At 39.3% G+C, this 24,875-nt stretch overlaps 1 protein-coding gene across 2 annotated transcripts in view; it reads left to right on the forward strand.

The window, feature by feature from the left end:
• Positions 1-24,875, forward strand: part of plxna1b (plexin A1b) — a 210,976-nt gene that overhangs the window by 121,406 nt on the left and 64,695 nt on the right. For both annotated transcript variants that reach the window (XM_052559303.1, XM_052559302.1), the window contains exons 2-3: positions 552-1,914; positions 6,385-6,567. In XM_052559303.1, coding sequence (XP_052415263.1) covers positions 739-1,914; positions 6,385-6,567 — 1,359 coding nt within the window. In that variant the 5' untranslated portion in view covers positions 552-738. The remainder of the gene's footprint in view (positions 1-551; positions 1,915-6,384; positions 6,568-24,875) is intronic.

Genomic DNA, 24,875 nt, shown 5'->3' on the forward strand with positions numbered 1-24,875 from the left:
ATCGATGTGGAATTCTTTCTGGTTCTTCACTGCAATCTGTGTTCTCAGAGCAGTGAATTAGAATAATTTTGATTTGACTTGAAACAGCACAATATAATTGTCTTGCCCCTGTAAAGTTCAGAACAACTTCAAGCATTTCAGACCTCTACGACTTACTTTAGACTTGCTCGGTTTCAGGGCTCTTTTAAAGGTGCACTGTTATGTACTTGCATACTTCATCTGCACAAAGCTGCTGTCACACACTTGTAATGATGGATGTCTTATGCCAGTATTGATCCAAGACCAACTCTACAGCTGCGGTGTTGCATAGTGAAGAGTTTGTATAAGGCGAATCTGCAAATCCATCTTCACTCCCAGAGCTATCAGTCTCCGTAAATAAAAGTTGACACGGTTCACCTCATTTGACCACGTAATTCTAAATGATTTGTGGCAAAATGAAAGATGTTGTCTTTACTCTCTTTCCTCAATGTTTGACTTTGAGAAATAATGCATAATTAATCGATTATCTTCTATTTGCACTCATAATGTTTTTTTTGTTTTTTGCCCTGCAGGAGCCCCGGACGAGGAATTGAGGTGGATGCTGAAGTGGATGACTGTTTTGTGAGAGGGCAAGGAAGCGTTAAATCAATAAAGCCTGTGCTTCCCCCCTTCCTTGTTTGTTGAGTATATTTAAAAAGCCCCCAATTGAAGACATAGCGTGGACCACCATATTCTTCGCTTGTGAGGGCCAGCGCAGATATGTGGCCTCAGCAGGGGCCGCAATGCTTTGTAAGCCCAAGGACTGCGGTCCTCCTTGGGCTTCTTACCGTCTGCATCTCCCCTCACCTTTCTGAAGGATCCTCAGAGCCATTTAGGTCCTTCTCACCTTCTGAATGGGGTCTAACACATTTAGCCATCCATAACAAGACAGGGGATGTGTATGTTGGCGCGGTAAACTGGATCTACAAGCTTTCTAGTAACTTGACCAAGTTGAGGAGTCATATGACGGGTCCCGTAGTGGACAACGAGAAATGCTATCCACCTCCAAGTGTACAGTTATGCCCCCATGACCTTGCCCCAAATAGTAATGTGAACAAGCTGCTACTAATAGACTATTCCCAAAACCGTCTCATTGCTTGTGGAAGCACCTCGCAAGGCATCTGTCAGTTTCTACGACTGGATGATCTTTTCAAGCTTGGCGAGCCACACCACCGTAAGGAACACTACCTCTCCAGCGTCATTGAGTCGGGAACCATGTCTGGGGTCATCATCTCTGAGGGTCAAATCAGCAAGCTTTTTATTGGAACTCCCATCGATGGTAAATCAGAATACTTCCCAACTCTCTCGAGCCGTAAGTTGATGGCCAATGAGGAGGATGCGGACATGTTTAGCTTTGTCCACCAGGATGAGTTTGTCTCCTCCCAGCTGAAGATCCCCTCGGATACGCTGTCCAAATTCCCGACGTTCGACATCTACTACATATACAGCTTTAGCAGTGAACAGTTTGTCTACTACTTGACCTTGCAGCTGGATACCCAACTTACTTCTCCTGATGCCAGTGGGGAACAGTTTTTCACCTCGAAGATCGTACGACTTTGTATCGACGATCCCAGGTTCTACTCCTACGTGGAGTTCCCAATCGGTTGCACCAAAGACGGCGTAGAGTATCGACTGATCCAGGATGCCTACTTGGCCAAACCCGGAAAGCAACTTGCAAACTCTTTAGGAGTGTCCGAGCAAGAGGACATATTGTTTACAGTCTTCTCTCAAGGCCAGAAGAACCGGGCCAAACCCCCAAAAGAGTCGGCACTCTGCCTGTTCACACTGACGAAAATAAAAGAGAAGATCAAGGAAAGAATTCAGTCGTGCTATAGAGGAGAAGGCAGGCTGTCTTTGCCCTGGCTGCTCAACAAGGAGCTACCATGCATCAACTCGGTAAGTCCACTCTCTGATAGCAGGCCATTAAGACACACTGCATGGCTACAACGATTGATTTGTTGGGTTGGATGAATGGGCGTGCTTCAGTAACGTCCTTTCCCAGAGTTCAACTTCCATTATCTTGGTGCAAAGGGTGATTGTGATTAGATATAAGTGGAGAAGTTGTAGATCAGACTAGGGTTGTGAGGCTGGGAACGTTAAGGAGTGGCATAGTAAAGTCCTCTAGATGACTAGAGTCTACTTATTGGGTCGGTGATTGCAAATTTAAGGATAAGAGGAAGACTACTGTATAATCATTGTCAAAAATCTAGACTATTACCTTGTGTTTAACTGTGTCTGATAGTCTAACTTAATTTACATTGTTGTAGAATATAAATATCACAAGCACTCTTGCTGTCACCCACCTCCTGTTTCCTTTTGCGTCCATCCTTTCTCGTTGTCTTTCTCCCAAGTGCTTCCATTATTCAGTCAGACAGGAACATCATTAGGGGAGTTGAGTAAATTTCATGAGTTGCTCTCTCGCTCATGCTATCTAATTCATTTAGCGAGGCTTGATCCCATCTTCTCTGCCATCGGAGTCCGTTGGGACCAGGGCTTGCTTTTCGTCCTCTCTTTCGCTCGCTCTTAATCTATTTCTCCTCATTCGTCTCTGTTCGTCTCACTCGCTCTGTCTTTCTTGGGGCTTTCAGTGGCAAAGAATGGCTTTCATTTAACCAAGCACTCAGAGATGAAGATCCCCATTTTTATTTTTCTGACTCATTCCAAATTGGTTTGATCTTTGCTCTTTCTTTATATTCAAAATCTATCAGTAGAGCTCTAACCGGGTGGAATAATAGAGAACGAAAGACATTTTTTGTGAAGCAAAACAGAGAGCTAGAGTGGCTAAATGTGTGACGTCTGAAAACTTCAACACTAGAAATCATCCAAAGCTCAGTATTTTTTGTTTCATAAAATTAAAATATATAATAATAGGCTCTTCGCATGTGTTTACCACTGGCTTAGTATGTTTGAAATCTTTGCTTATGGCCATTTTTAATCCTGCTATGCCTGGCCTTTACATAACTGAGCTAAAATTTCAGTCCTAAAATTCTACAGTGTGAAACAATTTAGGCAGATCCTATAGATGGTTGACTAGTCGTCCAACGAACAAGTTAATTAGTGATTCAGTGGCTATTACAGTGCTGCTTTTAAAACCTCTTCAACCTTGAGCGATTGAATGAAGAACGAGTTTTACTCTGAGTCCAAATGCTCAGGTTTCATTGAAGTGCATCAATCTGCATCCAGGATTCAAACAGGGGTGTTATGCTAGTTTTTTTTAGAGCCTTTCATATTACAATTCAATTAAATTCAAGTTTATTTGTATAGCGCTTTTTACAATATGAATCGTTACAAAGCAACTTTACAGAAAATTATGTTTCTACATATATTTAGTAGTAGCTTATGGTGGTGACTGTCAGTTTGTGGACGTTTGACAGGATTTTTAGAAAAAAATTAATACAACACGTAGTCAGCTAGACGATGAACATTATTAATACTGTTAATTAATAATTGTTATACGATGCAGTCACACTTGATAAGCACTTGACAAACGTTTATATTTCAATTTCAAAAAGCCCTTTAATTTTCATTTCATTTATTAATTTTTTTCAGAGGTTATGCTAGATAAAAAAAAAAAAACCTGTTAATGAAAGTTGCTTATTTTTACCATGCATCTAAATAGAAATCTAAAGTGTCTGCTTATCTTTTGCACAGTCCGTGGTGGAAAATCATCTTTAAAAAATATTATTTCTAAACTAATCAAAAAACTAATCAAAGAAAACCTTTAGCAGATTCATATTTTTATAAATAAAAAATTATAATTCTGTCCTTTCTGAAGATGGATGTCAAATGAGTTTGCAGTGACATAATGGTTTAGTAAATGATTACTCTTTCTGGGTTTTGGATTAACTATTCCTTCTGATTATAATTTGTTCAATTTGGTTGTTGTTGGCGTGCTGCTTGACGTCAGTGATTAAGTACACCGCTAATTAACCACGCTCCTGTAATGTGTTCTTACTCTCAGGGACAGAAATGAGCTGTTTAAATCTCATCAGAACAGAATGCAGAAAATCTGGTGCTGCTCAAATGATTCACGCTGATCAGATCAGACAGCACGTTGTTTAATATAACTCGTTTAACGCTTAAAATCTAAACATAGTTTACACAGTCACATGTCTCTCTCCGTCTCGCTCTCCCTCTGGAATGTGGTGTGTTTGGTTTCGCCTCTGCCCCGAGCAGACACATAATCAGCAGTCTGAAAACATCTCACACACACACACACACTCACACATGTCTATTGTTGTGAGGTTATATGTGTGTGTGTGTGTGTGTATTGGTATTTCCCTCTGAAACATGTTTAGTCCTGCATTAGTTTTCACCTCACTAGTAAAGTGTGAATGTTTGTTCGTGTGTCTGAGAGAATGTAATTACTTTAGCACACACACTTTTAAATGAATGCAATGCTCATCTTGTCTGTGTGACCCATGAGGATTGAGAGAACACTGCATCAAATCAGCTGTCAATCAAGTGTGAACCAGCAGTGGGACTAAAGCTCTGATCCTAAATGCAAAATAGAATAATAGGCTCTCATCACCTTCTGAGAGGCCTGCATTGGGCCAAATTATCACAAAGATGATAAGATGGTAAGATGTTAAGATGATCACCATGTTTAGAATGACACCATCATATTTAAAAATGTGATGTTAATCTAAATATAATTCGTTTTTTTCTACTGTAAATCTGTATCTTTAGATCTAGATCTCCTTCAATGCTTACAGAATATTTACTTTTTTTTTTTAATTTTGCTTCTGTATTTTAAAATATTGTAATTTTTTTATAACAACATTTTAATGACATCTATTAATTGAACAAAAAATAGTACGAACTTTGCTAACGTGATTATTTTGAACAAGTATTAACTTAGACATTATTATTAATATGCCTTTTGCCCCATTGTAGTTTTTTTACAAAGAAGGCAATTCTATAATGCATTGCATCACGCTTAGTGAAAAACTCCATCTAGTTCAAATTTCTGTTATGTTTTTTTTTTCAGCCGTTCACAGGGATTTCCTTTATGCTAATAGTTTAAAGTCTGTCTACACGAGGCTGATATTTAAATAAGCTCAGCTCATGATGGCATGAAGATGTTGAATTAAATTACTTTTGATGTTTTCAAAGCGATAAATAAATCCCCCAGCCGAGCTTTCAGTGTGTGTGTGTGTGTGTGTGTGTGTGTGTGCGCGAGTGTCTGACTGTTTGACATCAGGTTTTTAGCTCAGAGGAGAAAAAGTGAGTTTGTTAAGTGAATTGATGCCCGTCTGACTCCTTCCTCTTTCTTTTCTTCTCTTTCCTTTCTTCCTGCTGTGAGCTAGAGACTCTTCTGGATGGATTAAGACAGAAAGAAAAACAAAGAGTAAAGGGAAGGTGAAGAGAGAAAGACAGAGAAAGTTATTGATGTGTGTCTGGGCGGATTTAGAGGACACACACACACACACACACACACGTTTACTTAGCCTTCTGAATGAGCAAATACCACAGGCTGCTGTTTATATATAAAGCAAAGACTAACCTAAACTCTTATCCTTAAAGAAAATTTCACATTTAGTTTAAATAATTTTTAGCTACATGACCAGAGGAAGGTTTCGTCAGATTTAGCTCACTTCAGAAGTTTTATTTTCCAAGATACAACTGTAAAGTGTGGCAAGTTAGCCAAAAATATTTTGCCCTTTAAACATTTTTTGAAAACTCTAAGCAATGTTTGTTCAAACTTTATTCAAAATACATGGTGGAAAAGTGGAATTTTGTGAATGGATGGCATTCACGTTATGTTCTTTCTTTGGAGTTCTGTGGGCACAGACCCCATCAGCGAGGAACTTCCTGTACACTGGCAATAAAACAGGATTCTGGAAGTAAACAATCCGTTCGGAATCTCTGTAAAAATATTGTGCAGCACAACAGTTTACAACATTGATAATAATCAGAAATGTTTCTCGAGCAGCAAATCAGCACATAAGAATGATTTCCGAAGATCATGTGACACTGAAAACAAAGCTTTGATCACAGATTTTAAATTGTAATAATATTTCCAAATTTTTACAATATTTTTAATCAACTGAATGGTAGTGTATATATCACATAAATAACAGATACTTAAAAAAAGAACAGTACATTTTTTAATTATTGTAAAAACTGTATCTGTTAGGCTTTTCTTACTCTCTAACTTTCACGTCCTCACGTCCTCTTTCCAGGGTTTCCTGCAATACAGTGACCTTGCGTTTCCATTATGTCATCCATGTGATAAATAACCTTACCGCTGTGTGTGTGTGTGACTTCCACTGATATTATTTTTAGGAAAACCCGCCCTGACAGTGCGTCTGACCTTTAGGTGGAGTCCCTTTCTCTAACCCTCCCTCCGTTTGTCTCTTCCAGCCTCTCCAGATCGATGATAACTTCTGCGGGCAGGATTTTAACCAGCCTCTAGGGGGCACCAGCACTATCGAGGGCATCCCGCTCTTCATAGACAAAGACGACGGACTGACTTCGGTAGCTGCTTACGACTACCGTGGGAACACGGTGGTTTTTGCAGGAACACGCAACGGCCGAATGAAGAAGGTAAGAGTCGTAGAGTTTCACATCTTATGGTTTTTTTATACTCTGTGTGCATTATTGGTATGTTCTGGGGTTTTATTTTAGAGAACCTCTTTGTTTTGTTGACTTCACCCATTGCGGACCGCAAGAAAATTGGTATTTTGTAAAAGGGTTTATGATGCAATCTTGGTGTTTTGTGTTGTACTTTCGTTTAAAGTTGCTATGATGATGGAGAATTTTTGGCCTTTGAGAAGTGTAAACCGTCAGCCAATTAGTTAAACTGACAAAACTGTTAAAGGACACATTAAATCAAGTTTAGTTTCTTCATGTGTGACTGATTTATTGATTAATTTTTTTCATTTTTAACACAAATTAATTTGCTCTACTACTTCAGATTTAATAGAAACTGTCAACCAACCAGTTAAACTGACAAAACCGTTAAAGAGAACATGAAATCAAAACCGATCCTGTTTAGTTTCTTAATAGATGTTCCTGCTTTTAATTTTGAAAGATTTATCTGATTTCTTCTGAAACCTCTTTTCATCCGATATCACTTAGGCTTGAACTGTTGGTTAAAGTTAACAATGGCAAATGCTGTTTTAATGTTGCCTTTAAAACTAAAGCATGTTGTTATCCAGTGATGAATGGAGATTAGCTTCAGTTGTTGTGCTTGGGACTGTAATTACCTATTAAACGCTGTAAATGTCTACAGCAGACATTTGGAGATGATTGAGACATTACATGCGATAACATAACATTCACATTAAATGGATTTCTTATGTTTGTGTTATTGTTATTTGTAAGTCTTTTTGAAAAAGAGCTGGAGATTGAGACATTTCTGAACTGGCACAGTGTGCTTTAGCTCAAGTATTCAAGGATTTATTTTTGCAATTTTGAGGTGTGAAATGTGCAGCATGCATCAGGTTGGGTGAGTGTATGATGAGCTCAGAATGAGGTGCTTTCACCATATTGTGTGTGTGTTCACACTCACTGGAGCATCACATGATGGATTCACTGAGATGTGAAATAGAGGACAGACTCTGTCCATCCCTGAGAGACGGACTGAAGATGTGAATGAAATACCCAGCAGCTTAATGTTATGTATGACAGTCAGTCAGTCACAGAAGAGCTCTTCTCACACAGCATCGTCCTCTACTGCGTGTCTTGGGTTGGTAGTATGACGAATCTTTTCATATTTAGTCTTTCAATGTGAACCTAAATCAATTCAGAATCAGAGTTTGCTGTAATTGGTTGATTTGAAAGTGTTTTTCAGATCCTGGGCATCAGCCACTATAGTTATGTGTAATTTACATGCTTTCATGTTCCCTTATGCATCTTAATTTTTAATGCAGAAGTAAGTTATTTACTGTGAATTAATAAAGTGCAGTAAACCGTAAAATTATTTGCAATGCAAACAAGAGGGTTTATGATTACAGTAATAAATTAAAATAATGTTATAACAAATGGCAATTTGCAATGTCGAGCAGCATAACAGGCTAGCATATAATACAAAAATTATATTCTTTTTGTACAGCTAAAATAACTGGAAACATCACACATTCAAGATACAGATATGCCAGTGTCTGCTCGTATATTAAAAATAAGTGGCTGACCGATATATCGGCCGATATTTAACATTTTTATTTGCCCAAATATTTTATTTTCTGCTTGGACAACACGTGTTGTAAGCAGGACGGTTATTTTGAATCAAAAAGTTATAAGTTAGGATAAAATAAATAATTCTATATTTTAGTTTTTTTATTATTTTAACAAGTCTTCAATGTGATTCATTTTAAAATGTACAAATGTAAAAAAAAGAAAAAAAAGTAGGTATGTACTTAGTACGTATGTAAAAGACATTTAGTTGAACAACTGCTTATCTTTAAATTAAATAGTGTGATGTGATAAACATCGCCTTGGCCGTCAAAAAAACGTATCGGTTGACCATTACTCTTATTACATTAATCTTTGCTGTTTGGGCACGAGGAACCCTTCTTGAACCCTTTCCGTCTGGGTTTACCGCGCTAGACAATTCTGTCTGGTCAAATCAACAACAGATGGACAGGCCAACTGGGCCGAACACACACACGCACATAAAGTCTGAAGTCACAGTAAAGTCGCCAGCCTCACTCTCTCTGTAATAATGTTGTTAATTATGGCTCCAAACTGCTCCAGATTCCTCTGTTGAGCTTTTCTGGTCTTGAGTGTCAATAGCAGGTGTTTTTGTCCTCTCTTACCACACACCCAGAATTCAGTGTCAAATATAAAGCAAAACGAATATAAACAGTGATTTTGATGCATATTGTGTCATCAGACACTTTGAGTTTTGCTGTTTTTAGAAGTTAAACTTCTTGTAAGCTCAGGACAGTTTATAGAGACACTATTTAACCAAGTCTTCACAACAAGTCATACAATCCATCTTAATTTAAAATCCACACAAAACATCAAATATATTATTAAGTACAGGTTGAAAAAAAAAATCTATAACAGTGTACAAAACATCTAAATAATTCCATACTTGAAAACCCTCAATATTATTTATTAATTTGTAAAACATAAATTCATGTCTTATTCTTGCTTTAATAAGACTTCTGAAAGTACCATCCACATAATTTCCTTCCTTCCCTTCTGCTTTTTTCCTTCTAGTTAGAACAATTGCAGTCTTTGCTTGGCCAACAATACCATTTAATAAACGCCCCTTTTCCTACTTTCCTTCCAATATTTAACACCATAAATAAAACCAACATTGTTTAAAACAACCTTGAATCCTACAAAAATGTATTGAAGCCTTGAAAAAAAAAAGATTACAATAGAAAAACCAAATGGAACATTGTTTCTCTGTTTTCACAAAAAGGACACTTTCTTTCAACAGACCAGTTAATAATACAATATAAATGCATTCACAGCAACAATTCTATGTGTTGCATTCACAAATGTCCAACAATTGCCACAAGGTGACCACTTTCTCATTGATCAAACTTTGGGTTATTTCAGAAAATGACTTTTCACCAATGTCCAATCTTGCTCCTCCCACTAAAGGTTCCTTCAGGAGCCAAGACAACGACAATGCAGGTGTCTTCCTTGATATTTTCATAAAACTCCATGCTTTTAAAATACTGTAACAATGTAAGGGTAGATCTTTCAAGTCTTTGTCCATCCACTTGGTCCAAAAAAAGATTTTTAGTGAATCCCATTAACCACACTCTCCATTATGAGATTTGCGCCAGACTCTCATGTATTATTTTTTACAATAAATTAATTTTTTGCACAGGCTGTAACCTGAACGCTGTTTTTTAACTTTCTAGGTGACCAAGCCCTTGTCCCCCTTCATTTCTTGGTAGAAATAAAACGCATTGTGGAACCCAGTGCAACTTGCCCCCCATATGACATTAGAGTAAAAATGGCCCGTTGACTTAGGATATAGCATCCCTGATAGGGAACACTCCTGTCTTATCCCTCTATTAGCTCCAAAAGGAGCACTTAAACCACCATACTTACAATGTCACTCTATAGCATTTTAATTAAATGTATACATTCATGAGGGAAAACCCAAAAAGTAACTTGTGCTCTACTTGATTGAAGGCTTTCTCCTGGTCCAACGAAATGAGACCAAAATTATGACCAGTCAATTTTGAGCCGCCTTGTAATTAAAGTATATTACATTGTAAAATGCTCATAATCAGATTATACATACTTTTTCTATGGGTTACAATTTATGCAGATGGTAAACAAAAATTTCTTTTTTTTTGTGTTCAAGTTTATCAATAAAATATTTTAAATATTTATGATTTAATTAATAACTAGCTTTTATCAACTTACAAATCCACTGCAGTAATTGAATTAAACCCAATTTGGGCAACCCTAGATTGGTGTGATTTTTCAATGCATTTTATGATGATAAAATGTTTACTTTCTCTTGCTTTTTCTATCAATATGGTTCATTTATTGGCAAGTTTAAAAAAAGTTAGATAAAAAGTATTAGTAGTAATCAGAAATAAAAAGTAGTCTGAATACATTAACTTTTTACATTACACCCTTAATATTTAAGTCGAGATTGTACTCGACCATTCATGTATCCATTCATTAATATATTGTTTCTTTTTTCTTTTTCGAGAGATTGTGATTTACAATCCAATCCCAACCCCCCTTTTGTTTTATCATCATACAGCCAAAACTTTTTCAGTTGTAGCTCGAACAGTAGAGCATACCGCTGGCAACGCTCAGGTCATGGGTTCAATTCCCAGGGAATGCATCCTCTGGATAAAAACATCCGCCAAATGCATCAATGTAAATGTAAAATGCATCAAATGGAAATGACTGGGTACTAGTAATAGTGACACTTGACTTAAAGGGGTCATTTGATGCTTTTTTTTTTAAAGATCATTATTTTGTGTAATTTGTGTAACAGAATATTTTGGCATGCTTTGTTAAAAAAAAACATTATTTTTCAAATACCATACATTATTGTAGGTCCTCTATGCTCCGTCCCTCTCAAACACATTGTTTTCTACAAATTCCCACTTCCGACAAGCGCAGTCTGCTCTGATTGGCCAGCTGACCAAGTGCACTGTGATTGGCCGAACACTGCAAGCACTCGTCAGAAATTTAATGCACCTTTCCATAATCATGAGCTTCTTCTTTCAAAATAAATGTGAAGACCGTTAATAATGTCCCTAGTTTTACGTTTTATTTTAAAGAATATCTCTTTGGATTTGAGACTTAAGTCTTAGTCTTTGCAACTTTACAGATCTTTTTCTTGCACCAAGAGCTTGTAACACTCCAAAGAGAAAGAAGAAACCACTTTAATAAAATGGTAAAAACTGAAAATTATAGTAAAAGATGGGTGAATAACACATTCTGTTAATACACTGCACACAAACACACACACACACACACACACACACACAGAGGAATGCTGTATTATCGCTCGTCTTACATGCAGTTCAAAGTGTTGGCTGTGATTGGAGCAGCGGAGGTTAATTACACACGTGTGTGTGCACATAGCAGCGCTGCTGGGTCTTGTGTGTGTTGTGCTGAGCTCTACACGTCTGTAATTAGTGTCTCAGCGTGAGATCTGGCTGAGAACACACACACACACACACAGACACACTCAATCATAAACACACCGATTCACTCTGGCGTGTTTCCCTTTGAATGATTATTGATTATTACTCCGATTCATCAGCATAGATTAGACGGTGATGGATTATTACAGATGGCACTGTGTACGTTATGACAATCAGCATCTGTTCATCGGTTGTTTTGCAGTGTTTTTGTGGATGATAGATGTTGGATGGTTGTTTTCATTTGGTGTTATACACTGACTTTAAACAGTGTGGAGTCAGTTTGTCGGTCTTTTTCTTCTTTTTTGATTTTCTATTTTTGAATGCATTAAATGGATCAAAATACAGGAAAGATGTGTAATATAAAAAAAGCATTCGGTTAAACAATAAATGCTGTTCTTTTGAGCTTTCTTTGAATTAAAGAATCTTGAAAAATTAAATGTATCACAGTTTCCACAAAAATATTGTGCAGCACAACTGTTAAAACTTGATGTTTCAAATATTGGTTTGTATATATGTCAGAACAGAAGGCTGTTTTAGCTGAATTATATTGGGAAAGTGGAAAGATTTAAACCTATGATTAAAAACTCTTTGAATATCTAATTGAAACTCTGAAGAGAAAGTATGGTTTTTATCCCTCTTAGCAGTAAATGACTGAGTATTGATTGAGTATCATAAGTGCAGGTTCACCAAAACAATACTTAAGTGTAGTAATGAAGTACTGACAGCTGTCAGGTTCATTGTGTTCTGCTGATTGTGTTTCATGATGTAGGATGTGAATTCAATTACAGTCTCCATGAACGAGAGGACACACACACACACACGCACACGCACACTTTTTTTTGCTTATTTTACTTCTAATTTTCTAAAGTTTTTTTTATTCTTATATTTCCTATCTATTTTATTTTTTAGTTAACAACAACACTGGTCAGTTGTAACGTTACAAAACAATACAATGCACCTTTATAACCAACCATGATTGAAATAGTTTTTAACTGGTGTGTGAATGTTAGTTAATTATTAATTAGTCTGTTTTTCACAGAGTGATCAGGGACACACTGTCATAGTGAACAGTCATTGAGTGTCAGCTGTGAGTGTGCTAAATTAACTCTGAGACACTCGACGCTGCCAGTCATGCCAATTTTAAGTCTGAATTCAGTCCGTTCACACTAAGAACCGCAAATATAAAAATAAGCATCCACATCGGTGCACGATGATGTTCTCTTTATTATAAGTTTTGTTGTCTGCCGCTTTACATGCTCAAGCTTTTTTAAAATCTGTGTGTAGTTGTAGACGACTGTCTCTCTCTCTCGCTCTCTCTCTCTGTGTGTGTGTGTGTGCGTGTGTGTGTGTGTGTGTGTGTGTGTAACTGTCACATGGTGATCATATGCCACTGGATGCTCCTGTTTGAACGTTCCCACGGTCATGTCCTAAACATACACACGGACGCCTCGAGACCATCTCACAAAGAGCACAGTGTTCATTACACACACACACACACACACACACACACACACACACACACACACACACACACACACACACACACACACACACACACACACGTGCTTAGACACGAGGACGAGCACAAAGACACATCTGTCTGTCTTTTGAGTGTTTGTGTGTGTGTGTGTTGTCGTGTTTCTGGCCTGGAATTAAATCGGATGAGAGTCAGACTAAACACACATTCTTTCCTCTTTGACCTTTAAGTGTATTCAGTGTGTGTGTGTGTGTGTGTGGTCAGAGAGTGAGACAGGACGGGACGGCTGAGTTAAGTGATTCTCAGGTGATGCTTGAGGTGAACTCATATATACATGGATCTTAGACGTCGGGTAAAGATCACGTGACACATGCAAACAAATCAAATGTTTTGTTCTTTTTTTAATAAGTCCTTATTTAAATGTTTTATAAAAAATACATTTTTATAATTTATTTGTTTTACATCAACTTGCAAAACCTTATTAATGAATTATATTCTTATACAGCTCCCTGTAATACGTCATTCTAGTCTGTTTCAGCAGTTAAATATTCCTGACAAATGACAGTCCACCATGCAAACTCTGTGTAACCTGATGCACAGGCGCTTGTGGTTTGAGTCTCTGCACTTTCTGCAAAGAAAATAACATTTCAGATATATGTCATATCCTATATTCATTCATAACTATCTGGTAAAAGGTAACAAAATGCATGTGATAATGTTCTTTGCGTCGAGCTAAAGGTCCATCTGTGAAACATCATCTCATATGCTCGTGTTTGGTCTAGTAGGATGCAGCTCTACACATCTGTCCATCCTAAACGAGCCTTTCTGTGCGAGTGTGTGTGTGTGTGTTTCCACATCGTGTTCCTATGGTAACTTAAGGGATTCTTCAGTTGTTCAGTCTCTTCAAGTGAAATTAAATCATATCACACACACACACACACACAATAACACACTCCCCTCGGTTTAATAACACACTGCATGTAAAGATTTTGCCAGCTGTTCTGACATTTTAATCAGCGCATGTGTGTGTGTCAAGGTGTTTCTCTGTGTTATTGTAATAGTGTCAGAATGAAGCTGGTGAAGTGTGTGAGGCTACAGAAGTGCAGCGACTGCATCTTTACCAGCTAGTTAATTAGCTGCATGTGTGTGTGTGTGTGTGTGTGTATGTGGAAACTGGGGTTTAGTGGGAAAATGCCGCAGCAGCAGAGCATGTCCTGCTTTATTAGACCCTCGTCGGCTTTGTTTTTTACTGTGTGTGTGTGTGTGAGTGTCTCGTGGGGCCGATAGCGCTGCAGTCACACTCAGTTCTGTCTGAAGGCAGACGCTTGTTAAACTGAGAGCCGAAGCGGAGCTGTTTTATGAACATGTGTGGTATAAACTGAGCTGTCCCTGCCGTCCTGGAACGCCTCGCTGAACTGACTGTAGTCATAATGAATGTTTGTTTCAGGATTATCTTGGAGTGTATGTCAGTCAATCAGTATCTGAAACCAGAACCACAGAAACAAGCCTTTATATCTCTGAATGATTTCTGTGTGATAGTCAGATAATACAGGGGATGTGTGTTACTGCGCTTTTACCTCCAATAATGAATGTTACACCATCGTTCAGAGGTGCAAAATACACACACACACACAAAAATCTTTAATATTGTCTATTGCTGTTGTTTTGTTGCCATACAGTATTCACTCAAGTCTGTATTTCCCTTTCAATACTTCACTCGTACTGCGTCGAAGACGCTTATGGGAAAAACACCTTTTTTTCTCCTGAACTGAAGCCTTATTCAATCACGCAGTGAAACTGTACGGCCATTGGATTGTGCAGTGTTATTAAAACAAACCAATGGCTCAGCAGTGATGCTGCACTTACCTATGGCAGCGAATCCCGCCAAAGCCCACCAAAATGGGCGGGGAATCTGGCAATATATTGGCCGCTTCGCCACAGGAATTCAGATTTCTTCTCCTTCAGCGACGACGTCGCATCGCTTTGCTGATCTCGCCGTTGACACGCCTCGCAATGGACTGCGACTGCCGGTCCCCGCTGCCGATACATCGCTTCCCTGCGGTCATTCGACGAGAGAGAGTGATTGAAAGAGCAAATTTCTCTAAAAGAGCCTTTTCTACGGTGTTGTTTCAAATGCCGTCTTGTCATTGCAGCTTGTGCAGAGCCCCTCTGCACGCTGATGACGGGCACAGCGAGTGTGACGCGTGCTTGGAGAAACCCCACACTGACGCAGCACTCACGGGGAATTCCTGTTCCCATTGCGAGAACATGAATATCGTCGCTCTGCGCTTGCGAGTCGCTTTCTTTTCAGAGAGCGATCTCGCTCCTCTCGCTCGCTCTCGTTTTCTTCCTCCTGCGAGCCGGAAAGGAAGAAAAGTCAGGGCAGAGGTTTAAAGCAACAGGATGAAAGCGATCTCACGCTGGCTCAGCCCCCCGCGTGCCTCGTTTTCTCCGCCCAGAGGAGATACCCCAGTCCTCTTTGTTCAGCCAGACCAATGTCCCTCTGCTGCTGCAAGTGATCTGGTCTTGTTTGGAGGGACTGAGGAAGAACTGCTAGAGGACAGCATGTCTCTAGCTGCTTCAGATGCTGAGGAGCTGTCGGGCTCGCCGGACCCCGCACCCTTGATGTTATCTGAACCCAGCCGCCCGAAACTCGGGTTGGACTCCAAGCTTATCCGCGTTCTCTCCAGGGCAGTGGATGAGCTGGGTCTGGATTGGTCTTCTCCAGAGGAACCAGCCCGTAGCCGTCTGGATGAATGGTTTCTACCGGGGCGCCAGCAAGCCCCTCGTCAGCGAACCACCCTGTTCTTCCCGGAGAGGACCACGACGAGCCTACAAAATCGTGGCGTGCCCCCTACTCGGCACGCTTGCGTACTTCATCTTCATCCGCCCTCACCTCAATTGCCGGCGCTGAAGAGAGAGGATACGAACGATTGCCGCCGCTGGACGAGTCTGTGGCCATGCATCTCTGACCGCCCACGGCTATTGGATGGAAAGCCAAGGCCAACCATTCGTCCAAACCCTGCCGTACGACGTCAGCGCTCTCCGGGCGTGCTTACTCATCGGCAGGGCAAGCAGCCGCAGCGCTCCACTCCATAGCAGTGCTACAAGTGGTGTTCTTGCTGCAAACAATGGGCCCTTTTTAGGGCCCAGACAGCAAAGCGCTGTTATAGTGCACAAAATAAAAAACACACTCCTTCACAAAAAGAGCAGTTTTCCTCACATAACACTGACGAGTGCTATGTCCCCCCACGACAGACAAACACTCAAGTTAATCCAACCTCTGTCCATCCGGGCCTCACAATGGCAAGCCATTCCCGGGGTATCAGATTGGGTCATGGGAATAATAAAACACTGCTATTCCCTTCAGTTCGCGGGGTGGTCACCACAGTGGAAAATCTGCTGGTGAAGGGAGCTATAGAAATCATTCCCCCAGCACACCGCGACTCAGGGTTTTACAGCCGTTACTTTCTAGTTCCCAAGAAGGATGGCGGGCTGCGCCCCATCCTCGATTTAAGACATCTGAACCGTGCCCTCATGAGACGGCGCTTCAGAATGATCATGTTGAAACAAATCCTCTCACAAATACGTTAAGGGGATTGGTTCTTTTCGCTGTATCTGAAAGACGCTTACTTTCACATCCAGATAGCCCCCCATCACAGCCCTTTAGGCTGTCTCTGGTGCCTCGCACGTTTACAAAGTGCATGGATGCGGCTCTCTCCCCTCTCAGGCAGAAGGGAATCCGCATGCTCAATTACATTGACCTTCATCCACCTTGCCCTCCCACTGTCCCTTCATGGGACCTGCCCACGGTAATGAGAGCCCTAAAGGGGGCCCCCTTTAAACCGCTACAGTCCATAGGCCTTAAGGCCCTGTCGCTAAAGACCGCTCTGCTGTTGGCACTAGCGTCTGTTAAGCATGTGGGCGATTTGCAAGCACTCTCGATAAGCCCTAATTGCCTAGAATTCAGGCCTAACGACTCGAAGGTCGTCCTGAAACCAAGGCATGGCTGTGTACCAAAGGTGCTCTCCACACCTTTCAGAGCACAAGTGGTCACTCTCTCTGCATTACAAAACACAGAGGATTATCGAGAGCTGAAACTGCTTTGCCCAGTGAGGGCTCTAAAAGTCTACATAGAGTGTTCTGCGCCAATAAGGCGATCAGAGCAGCTCCTCATATGTTTTGGAAACCGCGGCAGAGGGTTACCGGTCTCAAAGCAAAGGCTTTAAAAGTGGATTGTTGATGCAATCCAGCTGGCCTACTCTTCTCTGGGCCTGCAAAGCCCAATTGGAGTAAGAGCCCATTCCACGAGAGCAGTGTCTTCTTCCTGGGCATGGTCTAGTGGTGAGACTATCGCAGAAATTTGTGCAGTGGCTGGTTGGAACTCGCCGTCCACATTTGCTAGATTTTATAATCTAGACGTCCCGGCACTTCATGCTAGGGTACTTTCGGTGTGAAGGTCACCTTTCCTAGTTGCTATTGTCATATCTTGGTTTCACAGATCAAGTATGATTGCGTTGGTCGTCCCCCCTTCTTAGCATGGCGTGATTGAACTGGGTTCCCATAAGCGTCTTCGATGCAGTACGAGTGAAGTATTGAAAGGGAACGTACTCGGTTACTAACATAACCTCGGTTCCCTGAAATACGGGAACGAGAACTGCGTTCCTTGCCATGCTAAAAGGCTGCACGACTTAGTCGTCGCTTCAAAGTAACCTGAATTCCTGTGGCGAAGTGGCCAATATATAGCCATATTCCCCGGCCATTTTGGCGGGATTCGCTGCCATAGGTTCGTGCAGCACCACTGCTGAGCCATTGGTTTGTTTTAATAACACTGCACAATCCAATGGCCGTGCAGTTTCACTGCGTGATTGAATAAGGCTTCAGTTCAGGAGAAAAAATGAGTTTTTCCCATAAGCGTCTTCGACGCAGTAGTCGTTACCGTATTTCAGGGAACCGAGGTTACGTTAGTAACAGAGTACGATTTTCTGGATGTGTATTAATATATGAGCTCAAACGCAGCTGATGAAGTGATATTTGATGCGTTCTGTAAAGCGTGGAGGATGGCGAGCTGCTCGTTCAGATGAAGTGCTCTCATGAAGTCCATTGACACAAGTGTCTCTCTGTGTTTGAGAGCACAGTACATCACGTGAAGGACTGTAGAAGCGCTCGGCGTGAGGGCTCATTTCTCTGGCGTGATTCTGGATAGATGTGCTCTGAGTGTTCAGGAGGAGCCGTTATCTGCCACCGACTGAATGTTAAATCCATAGTTTGATTAGAGAGTGCTGGCAGCCCAACAGAGCCGTACATCTGGGCCAAAAGAGCCATCTGACGTGTGCACAGTCAAGGCCACCCGAGAACCAGTTCAGTGAGGGAGAAAAGAGGATTTACTGTGTGTGTGTGTGTGTGTGTGTGTGTGTTGTTTGGGCCTGATTGTACATCTCACCTCTGTTTGATGAGTGAAAGATAAAAAAATATAGGGATGTGCGCTATGACTAAAATAAGTTTTGTAATCGTCTAGTCTAAAAGAAATGTTTGCATATTTGAAATCTTGAGAAATAGGACCTTTAGTTACGGTTTTAGATAAAGGTGTAAACCAGTTCAGTGTTGAGGGGTCACGGTCATCGGTATCCGGGTGGGATTGGGTTTCTGAGTAATTTGCGGTGTAGTTTTTACAGCAGTTGTGTGAGGAAAAGCATAGATGTTTTTGATTTGGATGTGATTAAAACTGTACCTGACCAGCTCAGAGAAAACCTCCCGTAAGTGTATAAATATAATTAAACAAAATTACTAAAGAAAATAGAAAAAAATTCTAAAATTACAAAAACAAAAACTGAAATAAAAATTAAAGCTACAGAAAAAAAGTAAAAGGACAAAACCACTTTAAATTACTAAAATGTTAACTAAAATTATAATGAAAACGCTTAATGCTAAAAGCTCATTTCAATAAGTGTTAATAAATACTACAACAGTGTAAAGCAGACTAGTAAGATAACGCTGGTTTAGTCCCATCAAAATTATTTACTGTCACTCATGTCGTTCCAAATGTGGTTATTTTTTACTGAGGAAAAACAAGACATTTGACAAGACAATGACTGTGTGTGTGTGTGTGTGTGTGTGTCTGCATGTGTGTGTGTGTGGCTCTCATGATAGTGTGTGTATTGTGCTGTTTAGTGGGCCAGTAACTGCAGATGGAGGCTGTGTGTGTGTGTGTGTGTGTGGATGGGGGGTGAATGGATTTTCAATTGCTCTGCTCTTAGCAGAAAAGGCTTGTAATAGTTTGTGGCCCTCCATCAGGCGAGGTCAAACCCCTGAGCGGCGCTGAACGTGTGTGTGTGTGTGTGTGTGATTATCACGGTCTCCAGCTCTGTGAACATGAAGCTCTCTACAGAACAATCAATGTGATGATAATCATGTCAAATACCAGTCACATGACCTCATGCTGCTGAATGTCAATATGGAATCAAAACTGACCCTGTTTTACACTTTTGCTTTATTTATACTGAAGAATACACTTTTCACCATCCAGTCGATTCCTGATGGATAAAATCAAGTCGCGCTCTTTTGAGTGACACGGCCACATGTAGAGGAATTAATATGCAAATGAGGCTGAATGAAAACAGCTAGTGTTTTTAGATGCTTGTTTCATCAGTTGACAAACACCATTGGTAAAATTGCGCTTTTTTGTGTGCTTTGCTGTGTTTGTTTGCACAATTTGGCCAAAATGTTTTTGATTTGTATATCAATATGATTTTAAAATATTATTTTACTATTGATAATAATAATATGATTATTTTATTGTGATTCTAATAACTAAAAAAAATTTATATAATGAAAAAAATAAATAAAATTACAATAATTTTTTTTTTTGTATTATTTATGATATTTGTATTATTATATAATATTTAAATTTTTGTCCTTAAAGTTTCTCTCTTGTTGAAAACCGATGGTTTATAAGGTTGTGGAATGAATAATTTTTTTGTCATGATTTTCTCATGTCTTTTGCTTCAGAAATGATCTCAATCTCCAGTGAAGCTTCATAATTCATGTGCACTGTATCTTCGTGAGAAACCAGACGTGACTGAATCATGTTCACAGGAAGCCAGACTTCTGCGCATCACAGCCGCTGGTCAGCGTTTCCTTTCATTAAACGCAGAAGAGTGTGTTCTCAAACCGGTTTAGATCAACATGCGGCTGAGTGATGATGACAGGATTTCATTTTTGGGTGAAGCCTCCCTTTAATCTTTTGCATGTGTGCTGATGCCAAAAATAAGCATGTCCTCATTTAGGCTGTTAATTAGCTAATAGAAACTGTTGCCAGGAGACGGATGTCTTATTAGGAAAGTGCTGTGAATCCCCAGAGGACACAAAATAACACTCGTTGACTTTACTGTACCATATTTACTGTATCTGTCTGTCAGCAATGCAGTGCTCTCTGAATACTGTCTGATTCAAAAGCCTGTGTGTGTGTGTGTGTGTGTGTGTGTGTGTGTGTGTCTGTCTGTGTGTGTGTGTGTGTGTGTGTGTCCGTCAGGGTCGTTTCTGCTGTGTAATTGTGCTGTGTATTAGCTGTGATCTTCTGCTGTACTCCAGCTAATCATTTTGATTGATCTGTTCATTGGACCTGTTCTGCAGCGATCAGCGCTTAATGCTTCAGGAGGGGTTACCATAGCAACCTGTTGGATTAGGCGCACGCACACACACACACACACGCACGCACACACACACACACACTCACACTACTTGATCACTCACAGTTAGTAGCATCTCTAAAGCAGAGGGAGATATGAGAGAGCAGTGTGTGTTCCCTACATAGACAGCATCCTAGCTGAAATAGAGGCCCATAGATGACACACATGTGAAGCACACGAGGGATGTGACTCTATTGATTTCTGATGTCATTCTGGATGTGCATCAGGAGCACATCTCTGATACTTTAAAATGCTGCCTATGAAGAAACCAAACGGTCTTGTAACTATGATTTGATAATTTTGTTAATATTAGTGTAGTATTTTGCCACTATTAAATATGTGTGTGTATATTATGTGCTTTTGTGCTGAGGTGTTTTTCCTGTTCTCAAACGGTGCTCCCGAATTATATATATATATATATATATATATATATATATATATATATATATATATATATATATATATATATATATTATAATTATTATATATTATATATTTATATTTTAAATATTCAGTTAGTTTTAATAACGGCACTTTGTTTTGTTTGATACAGAGCAAATAACTCAGTGTATAATTTGTCAATTAGGGTCGAGATTTAATGATTTAATGATATTTTTTCTATTTAGTTTTACTTTGTTTTGGGCACAATTTTTTTTAAAATCTTATTTTATTTGTTTATTTATTTGTTTTATTTTATTACTAATTTAATGTATTTTATTTTATTTTAGTTTAGTTTAGTTTATTTTTTGAGGAGGTTTGGTGTATTTGTGTTGTTTGTGATGGTGGAGCAGGGATTTGAGCAATGCTGAAAGAGGAAATGTGCTGAACACCTGTGGAAGTGAATTAACATCTTCCTGTGTGTTATGAGCCACCGCTGCTCCTTCCTGTCCCTGTGTGTGTGTGTGTGTGTGTGTGTGTGTGTGTGTGTGATGGGCTGCCCGGCCTCTGAATCCTCTGATCAGATCTCTGCCCCGACTTTAAAGACGTTTTATATGAGCCCGTGCTTTTCTCTGACAGAACATGAAGTTCCCATGATTCATTTCTATTGTTTCCATCAGTTCCTCAAGGAAGAGCTGTTTATACACACACATGTGCTGTGGTGACGGCATTAGATGGTAAATCCACGGTAATTTGAGATAGTCCATAAAACCAATCCTGAAACTATCTGAACTGAATTTCATTATCATTTAGTTGTTTTCCTGCCTTTATTTAATAATCTGTTTAAATGAGTTTACATTCAGTTCACACTTTATTTGAAAAGCATTGCTCAAGATTCTTTCATCAATTACAGATTAATTCATTACTAAAGCATTTAATTTGTCTAATTAAAAGATAATTTAATGTCATTTTTTTTCTTCATGTTATTAAAATCGGTTTATCTCCAGAGTCATCGTCTAATTAGTGTAATTTTATAAGTGCAGTCGTGAAACACAGAGCTTCTCTGCCTTCATTCAAACTTTGTTCACTTCCTGTTTGACCCCCAAGAACATCCTTCCAGACCCCCCTAGAGCTCTGTTGATTACACACACACACACGGATGCGGATCGATACACTCTTCACTCTTAATTGGCGGCGCTGGCGTTGTCTCGCGGTCGCTCTGATGAAGCTCTAAACACTTGCTGTGAGTTCAGAGCATCCAGGGGTCGATGCCCCCGCTGTTACCGTGGCAACAGGCCAGACCGCAGCTTCAGCATCTGTTTCCCACCTGGTTGCCGGGCGACCACCCAGCTGTCAACACACCGCTGCTGTGTGTATGTGTGTGTGTGTGTGTGTATCTGCATGTGTGTGGGTAAATGTGCGACTGTGTGTGTGTGTGTGTGTGTGTGTGTGTGTGTGTGTGTGCGTGAGTGTGTGTGTCTTCCTTTAGGTATATATATATATATATATATATATATTTGATTGAACTCAAATGAACAATGAATGGCTTTAATATTTAAACAGTGAAGATGTTTTTCTCTCTCTCCGTTGCTCTGGGGGTTTTTCTGCTGGTGTTGAATTAAAGAGGAACAGGCTGGACAGATTTCTAACTTTTTTAGTTTGCGACTCTGATTCTTTCAGATGTTGTGTGTGTGTGTGTGTGTGTGTGTGTGGGTGGACGCCACAGTAATATCAAGGGACAGGAAGTGGAATATTTCATCGTTTAATTACGTCTGACTTCCTTAAACACTCATTTTAGGCATCGGTGCTTTGGTAATCGCCTACTTCTCCCTGAGGAAGACCAGTCCTCTAGTGACTGCAGATTATACACACACACACACACACACACACATACACCCACACTCTTCCTGTGTTTGTGTTATTTGTGTCTCTGGTGGGTGCCGGGTATGTGTGTGTGTGTTTACTGCATTTCCCACAGTATTTCTACATTGTTTACTGTGTGTGTGTGTGTGTGTGTGTATCACGCAGCAGCTCTAGATTGTGTAAACGAGTCATTCACAGACAGTTTGGCTTTGCGTCTGTTTTTGTTTCTGTTCTGGTCTTGTTAATATTTCATGAGAGTTTGTGTGCAGCTGAACGTGTGCTAAATTTAGTGTGCGCATGTTTAAAGTGACTGGCATGATGTCTGCAGTCTCTGAAACCTGAGCCAGCATCAGCAGCAGCTTCCCAGTGTGAGATCCGTCAGCATCAGACTCACATTAGTTCACCAGCGCCGGATGTGATGTGAGGAAGAGTGCTCGTCTTTAATCATCCTCAGACGGACACACGAGAGACACACTCCTCTTCTCATGCACTGGGGAAATCTAAAATCTAAAATATTTTCTGCTTTCATTTAATTGTATTTTTCACCCCCACCCCACTTTAAATTTTATAAGGTTCTTAAGTTTAATATAATTTTTTTAATATAATTTTAGTACTTTAACCTGAGAAATGCTTTCTTTTGCACCTACCTGAATTATAAGACTGAAATATTTCAGTTAATGTTCATTGTTCATGTTCTATTTCAAGACGTGAAAATGTGATTTCTGGTTTTAGTTAAGAATAATAATCTGTGGTGCTTTCATGAATTGACGTCTGGAGCAGATACTGGCGTGTTTCTCTTCCTGTCGTGTGTTTATTTGACTTCCTGTAGTCCCGGTAAGCACAGATACATCAGCGTCACGTCTGTGAAAGAGAGCATCATCTGGAAACCATCCGATTCTCCTCCTATACATGTAAACACATGAAACGTGTCTCACAGCAGTATTCAAGTATTTGCCAAGGTAGCATGTCTTAGTTTAACTTGTGGTAAACATTTAATACTTAACACGCATTGCTAAATAATAAAAAAATAAAATGAGAAAATAATAAAAACTCTATAGATGTATTTAAAGAATTCTAAAACAACAAAAATGCAAAAACTTTTGCAAAAAAAAAAAAATAATAATAATAAAAATATATATATATATATATATATATATATATATATATATATATATATATATTTTATTTAAAGAAACACATAAAGATGAATTTTTTTTTTAAACGAATTAAACTACAGGTAAATGAACATGTTTAAAGAACAAACCATAAACTTTTACTAAAATAGCTGAATATATGATGTTTCCATTGTTGTGTGGTTTAGGAGGGCAATATTTGACTGAGATACAACTATTTGAAAATCTGAGGGTGCAAAACCATCTAAATATGAAGAAAATCATCTTTAAAGTTGTCCAAATGAAGTTCTTATCAGTGTATATCACTAATCAAAAATTATGTTATGATATACTTACAGTAGGACATTTTTTTAATATATCTTCATGGAACATGATCTTTACTTAATATCCTAATTACTTTTGTCATAAAAGAAAAATCAATAATTTTGACCCACACAATATTTTTGGCTTTTGCTACAAATATACCCCAGAGACTTCAGACTGCTTTGTGCTCCAGAGACACACATAAAAAAAAACTAAATAGGCATATTTAAAAAAAACCTTAATTAAAATGAAAATTGAAAATATAAAAACTAATTCAAAATATGAATAAATACTACTATAATATCTCAAAGACACTGAAGTATCACCTGTGCGTTGTGGCTTGTTTTAATATCTTCCCTTCATTGGCTCTGTAACGGCAATAAAACTGGATTGGATGTGTGTGTTGCTCATTCATGTATGCTCC

Source organism: Carassius gibelio, chromosome B6 (genome assembly GCF_023724105.1).
Source record: "Carassius gibelio isolate Cgi1373 ecotype wild population from Czech Republic chromosome B6, carGib1.2-hapl.c, whole genome shotgun sequence".
Classification (NCBI taxonomy): domain Eukaryota; kingdom Metazoa; phylum Chordata; class Actinopteri; order Cypriniformes; family Cyprinidae; genus Carassius; species Carassius gibelio.